General features: G+C 35.9%; 1 protein-coding gene across 1 annotated transcript in view; it reads right to left on the minus strand.

Annotated features, from left to right (window-relative positions):
* Positions 1 to 6,938, minus strand: part of LOC121372712 (receptor for retinol uptake stra6-like) — a 32,093-nt gene that overhangs the window by 13,302 nt on the left and 11,853 nt on the right. Inside the window, exons 7-8 of the mRNA XM_041499190.1 lie at positions 3,893 to 3,954; positions 1,716 to 1,854 (exon numbers count right to left, since the gene is read on the minus strand). Of these exons, the coding sequence (XP_041355124.1) occupies positions 1,716 to 1,854; positions 3,893 to 3,954 (201 nt within the window). The remainder of the gene's footprint in view (positions 1 to 1,715; positions 1,855 to 3,892; positions 3,955 to 6,938) is intronic.

Consider the following 6,938-nt stretch of genomic DNA (forward strand, 5'->3'; position numbering starts at 1 on the left):
AGTAGGCAGCTAGCTGTGAGATTTCAGCCTCATAAATTGAACAAAATGCCATTCATTTTAATCAAGAGACTACTTATATTCCCATGGGATTGTTCTCACCTAAAGAACTTGTCTAGTGGGCCTATGCCCGCTTGTTCATGAGATCGTTTTATATCAGCTGGATCAGCGCATGTGCATGGAATAGCAGGTGATTGCAGCTTCACTCGCAGCCATCTGAGATACTACAGTAAATGTAATGCACGTGGCATAGCCGGTTATGACGCGTGTTTGTTTAAAGTTGCGGAAAGTACGTCACAATTGTTTTAAATTGTTTCATGGTGAAAATAAAGAATTATTTAATGCCTGGTGATAAAAGTAGTGGTGGTCGGAAAAAGCACTTCTTGAGCTTAGTGGTGGTCGGGCATGTCCGAATGCTGGCAAGGCCGACCAGTGCCGACCAGCGCGGGCAGAACGCTGCCGGTAGGTCTGTTGCAATATATTTTTTCTATGTATAATTCGTTTAAATAAAATTTTATTTCACGTTCTATGCAAATATGTGGAGTAAATTCCATTTATGCGTATGTACTCGTTTTCGTATGAGTCTGCTTATTTGATCACTCCATGCATTAGGGATTACATATACGAATACGGATTACGGTTAAATAGAATTTTCGCCTAATGCTAGGCTCAGACTGTCAACTGTCACGACAAAGTTGGCCAAATCGACATGTACGTTGTAATTTTCCCCAACTCCCAACTTTGACGGGTGCGCTCATATTAACAACTAATCGGTCTTAGGAGTTGTATATGACGAGAAGAGTGCCAGAACACAGTCGTAGAAGTCGTCAGAGCCGAAAGTTAGCCAACTATGTGCTGTCAGTTGGTACTCTGAGTCTAGCATTACAACGATTATTTTGAGTGCGACTTTACGCTCCTTGACATTTTGTGAAGTGCAACATTTCACTCTCCAAGGTTTTTCAAATACAGAAGTCCGAGTATCCTATGTGTGTGTATAATAATGTATATGCGTGTAATGTGTGATATATAGGGTGTATACTACCAAATCAAATCCCATAGACGACAATAGTAACATATGTGGCTAAAACTCCTACCTGCAGCGTATCAATCAACATAAACTCCACGGATATAAATACTACCACCCCTCACACTTAAAGTGAATCAGAAAAAATTGGGGGTCAAGCTGCTTGATTCTGAGATAACGGGTAGCGTCTATGACTACCCTAGTTCCGCACAAAATTCGAGTACTTTTTTTTTTTACAGGTACCCCATACATGTTTCAAGCACAAGGCTACTTGACACATTGGTACTAGATGAAATAAAATTGCCTCTTTTTTTTTTTACCCAGATGAAACTATTATTTTTTTACAACCAACATACTCACATTTATAACCAGTCACAGGACTTCACAGGTGTTCACTTCTCTATCAAAAGTTGGGTGCACCTCGAACTTTGACCCAGCCGGAAGTTATTTGGTTTAGTACTACCTATAGAGGATTCGTCACGAGTGTTTTTACTATGGAAAATATCAACCGAGTCTATGTTAATCGGTATTTGTTGAGACCCATTGGCAGTAACATGTTATTACCCTGAGACATTGCAAATTTGCATATATCTTTAAATTTGCATACCATTATTAAACCGGGTTAATGCACTAAATGACCACATGGGTTTATGACATGGATATCATGGGTAAGTTAAAGGATAAAAATACTTACTTTTGATTGCATGCATGCTATCAGCATAAATACTTCCCCCTGCGCCTAAGTCTAGCCCAAGTTTCTCTATCTCAGTTTCATATAAAGTATCCAGTAGCACAAATATTCTGAAGACGTACGTCATAAATTCAAAACTTAACTGTAAAATAAATAAATAAATAAATTATATATATATATATATATATATATATAGAGAGAGAGAGAGAGAGAGAGAGAGAGAGAGAGAGAGAGAGAGAGAGAGAGAGAGAGAGAGAGAGAGAGAGAGAGAGAGAGAGAGAGAGAGAGAGAGAGCGAGAGATTCTTTATTTCCTCCATAAAATGAAGATTATTAAATACAATAACAAATAGGCAGTACATAATGCAGTATCAAAATAAATAAATATAAAAATACAAAAACATTTACTAATCAATACCAAATAACTTCGTATAACTTTACTATTAGTGTTGAAGAAGAATGTAGTGTATAGCTAATCCGTAGCATTACACTTTCCCATATCTCGTAATCTAGAGACAATTGGCAATCTACAGGCAAACCGCCAAGTAAAAATGACAAAAACAAATCTTCATCTTCCCATAACTTCACAAATAATTCAACATTAAGCAAGTCACATACCTTGTTAAACAAAACAATCTCTTTCTTTAAGTTTAATTTGACAAGACATAAACACGTATTTAACTATATCATGAGCCACTATGCCACATAAACATTCTTTTGATTGCAATGGAGTTGAACCAACATGAATGAGTCTAGCGATATCACGAAAGTTGTGTGGTTTTTCTAAAGCAAATTTCCATAGTCTATGTTCAGAACCAGATCTAATTGAACAATAGCGTGAGAGAGACAGTCTAGATTTGAGTTGTCTTTCTACTAACGTAGTTTCATGAGAACGTATATTTGCATTAAAGTCGTAAACATAGAATTACACACACAGTCATCTATCACACCACACAAATCATATTTATAAACTAGTTGCAACATATTAAAGATAGGAGACTTAGTATCCCAGTTCTCTTTATGAATTAACACTGACTTACACTTGTACTGCCCAAGTCTGGCTAAAAACATATTTAAAAAAAAATAAACCATGACTTTGCATTACAACGTTTACCCAGGAATATCAGTGCTTGGTGATCTATATGCCCTTGTAAAGAAATTAGTGCAATCGAGTCTGTGGTAATTACGTTAGGAGTTTGTTTAGGGAAACCCTGCACCTTTCTACAGAAGTAGCGCTGGATTACTTCTAGCATTTCATATTCCTTAAGTGATAGTCGTCCCCACACATTTGATCGTTTTGACATATAGTCTTAGAGAGGAAGCCCACTACATTTTTTTTCATTAGTAGCAAGGGATATTTTATATGCACCATCCCACAGACAAGATACACATATCACGGCTTTTGATATATTGATCATGGTGCACTGGCTGAGACGAGAAACAGCCCAATAATCCCACCGACGGGATCCATCCTAGACGAGGCACGAAAGAAAGAATGGAATCAACCAGTATTTTGCCAAATATCCATTGCATTGTGCTGAGATAAGGTCTGATCATGTATTACGGTTTTGTCGTTCAGATTACTTTGCCATCAAAAGGAAATACAGAGTTTAAAATAATAATTATTGTTTTTAAAGTATACTCTGCGTTAATCCACTCTGCACTAATACACCTAAATAATATTAACATCCATGTCGATTACGAATGTGACATTAACGTATTCAATAACGTATCTTTGCACAAAACTGATTCCAAAAGAAGTTATGATAGAATCGTTAATGCTATGACTTACTATAAAGTTTTGACCACGATATATGGTTCCAACTTCGTAATGTAAGAAGACTGCCACTTTTTTAGCGCGCGACAGTACAGGCGCAGAAAGACAAAAAACAACAAACAAACAAAAAAAACCCAAAAAACCCATCACCAATACTCTTAACGCTAAACAACAAAAACAAACAAACAAACAAAAAACATTTTCAAAAATAAACAAACAAAAAACCAAAAAGAAAAACAAATCACCATCACCAAAACAAACCAATAACTTTCGATCTACACCTACTGGTCGCTGACTAAACATAAATTAAAAGTCGGCACTCTATAACATATGTTAAGTTATACCACCGTAGTGTGTAAATAAAATTCATAGTATCACAACGTGTAAATCTGTACACGTACTCACCACATATAAGAGGAATATCCCAACAATCATTATGGAGGAAAACCTGGAAGGGTATCTGAAATCTGAAACAAAAAATTGTTTTGTTTAACTACACCACTAGAGCATACTGATTTATTAATCATCGGCTATTGGATGTCAAATATATGGTAATTTTTAACAGTCATAGAGAGGAAACCCGCTACATTTTTTTCATTAATAGCAAGGGATCATTTATATGCACCATCCCACAGACAGGATAGCACATACCACGGCCTTTGATATACCAGTCGTGGTGCACTGGCTGGAACGAGAAATAGTCCAATGGGCCCACCGGGGTGGTTCGATCCTATACCGACCGCACATCAGGCGAAATCTGAAACAAGTCAATGGTAGAGTCATCCAGTCGATCGTTTGATGAAAATAGTTTTGGCCTTCCGTCCCTATCACAATGGCTGTGTCACAAATAACATGATGATGTATATATCATAGCTTATATATCTGTGTTAACCCCTCCCCACCCTCAGAACGAGAGGGGTGGGGATGTGTTTTAAAACAGGTTTTAAAAAGGTCAACAACGTTTATATAAATGATTAGATAAAAATGCTTAATAGAGGTATTTCACATTCCTATTGCGCATGCGCGCGAAGAGTAACGTCCCTTGACAAAATAGACTGAAAACTAGTCTATTTACAAATTGGGGGGCGTGACAGACAGGTTGTTATGGGCGACTTGAGTAGCTTCGTAGGAGACTTTTAAACTTTGGCAACTAACATGTACATATTTCGAATTAGATGGTATAATGGCCGTAGAAAACGGTCTGCTGAAATTTACAGCGGAATGGTTCAAATTAAAAAGCAGTGCAACAACTTGGACAAAGTGTCTGCGACTTGTATCCGAGGGTTTTGATAACGCCAGATTAAAAGACTATCTCGTAAAAAGTATAAACAAAACATTTGACAGATTCCATAGGTTATGGCATCGACAGGTTATGGCATCGATCGATATATATATTTGAGAGAGAGAGAGAGAGAGAGAGAGAGAGAGAGAGAGAGAGAGAGAGAGAGAGAGAGAGAGAGAGAGAGAGAGAGAGAGAGAGAGAGAGAGAGAGAGAGAGAGAGAGTATATATATAAACATACACACACACACACACACACACACACACATATATATATATATATATATATATATATATATATATATATACAGTCAAACCTGTCTTAAGCGGCCACACAAGGGAGTAGATAAACGTGGCCGCTTAAGACAGGTTGCCGCTGAGTACAGGTTGCCACATATATAGTCTTTAAAACATTTGTTGTTGTTTCTTGTTTTACCGTCTGTACTGCTAATTAACGGATGTGTGCTTCATAGTTGACTATAAATCAACTTTTGACATGTTGTCTCCTTCAAAAATAATGCAAATAGAATATATTAAATTAACCGTTTTCCACAAGTTGTTTTTCTTTTTTTCCATTTAATTATTTAATTCCGACTTCATGCGATGTATTGTTATAGTAAATGAATCTACAAATGTCAAGCGTAGCCTGCCCAGAGGCAATTAGATGCATGTCAGATTCATACTTCCTTAATTGATACACAGTGGAGATGTCGGGACTGAATGGGTACTATTATTCCTGAAGGTGTGAAGATCGGTTATTTGCTGCACCTATCGCTGTTGTTAAAATATCCCTTTTATATAAGAGTAAAACTTTACTGTGGCCGCTTAATGCAGGTATTTTAGCGATTTGGGATCAGATTTAGGTGGCCGCTGGCCGCGTTAGACAGGTGACCGCTTATTACAGGTGCATTTACATTATAAATCGTTTGGGAGGAAAAAAGTGGCCGCTTAAGGCAAGTGACCGCTGAATACAGGTGGCCGCTAGGACAGGTTTGACTATATATATATATATATATATATATATATATATATATATATATATATATATATATATATCAGAAGGTGTTTTGTTGCATTTTTCTTAGTGTCTATCTAATTGGGAAAAGTTAAAAAAACAGAAGAGATTTTTATGCTGTTACATGTATATCCATAAAGTGGGAATTTAAAAAAGGGGGATTTGGGGGGGGGGGGGTTGAAGGTAGGTGCCGTTCTGTTTACCCATACACACGTTTTTATACAGTGTCAACATGAACGCATTGAGTATTATACAAAATATATTTATTTTCTTTACTGTTAATGTGTTTTCCACCATATCTAAGTATATAAAATACTAGACGGACCTGTGTAGGAACGTCCTGTACAGAGCCGTCATCACTCTATATATATTTATATATCATTATTATTATTATTATTTAAGGAGTGTCTGTTATTTCTTTTACGTTCATCGGGGTATGAACAAAATAAATCATCCGTAAATTTTGTGAATCGGCGAAGCCGTTCTCACATAAGTTTGCGGATGATTTTTTTGTTCATACCTAGATGAACGTAAAGTAATAACAGACAATACTTATAATTAAATTTGAAACATACTGAGTAATAATAACATTAAAAGTTCATATATATATATATATATATATATATATATATATATATATATATATATATATATATATATATATATTCTGTTGAGTATTGTCCGAAATATACATATATTTTCTGTATATACAAAATAGATATTTATTTTATTTTATTTACTGTTTACTACCATATCTAAGTAGAGAATACTAAATCGCCCTGTATAGGAACGTTCTGTACAGAGCTGTTCTGACTACATATATTTTTTATATATTTACACACGCACACGTTATATATTTTATTGAGTATAATCCGAAATATACATATATTTTCTTTATATACAAAATATATATTTATTTTCTTTACTGTTAATGTGTTTTCCACCATATCTAAGTATACTAGACCGCCCTGTGTAGGAACGTCCTGTACAGAACCGGTAAGGTTTTGGTCCCTTATGCGTTCACTGGCTTCCCTCCTACAAAATGTGCCGAACAAACCCTCGTACTTAGAGTAACATTAAAATCGTTTTCTACGTGAAACGATTACCCACAATCGTTTCCGATATCCATTGGCTGGATATCGATGGAAGGATAACG

This window comes from Gigantopelta aegis, chromosome 1 (genome assembly GCF_016097555.1).
Source record: "Gigantopelta aegis isolate Gae_Host chromosome 1, Gae_host_genome, whole genome shotgun sequence".
In the NCBI taxonomy this organism is placed as follows: domain Eukaryota; kingdom Metazoa; phylum Mollusca; class Gastropoda; order Neomphalida; family Peltospiridae; genus Gigantopelta; species Gigantopelta aegis.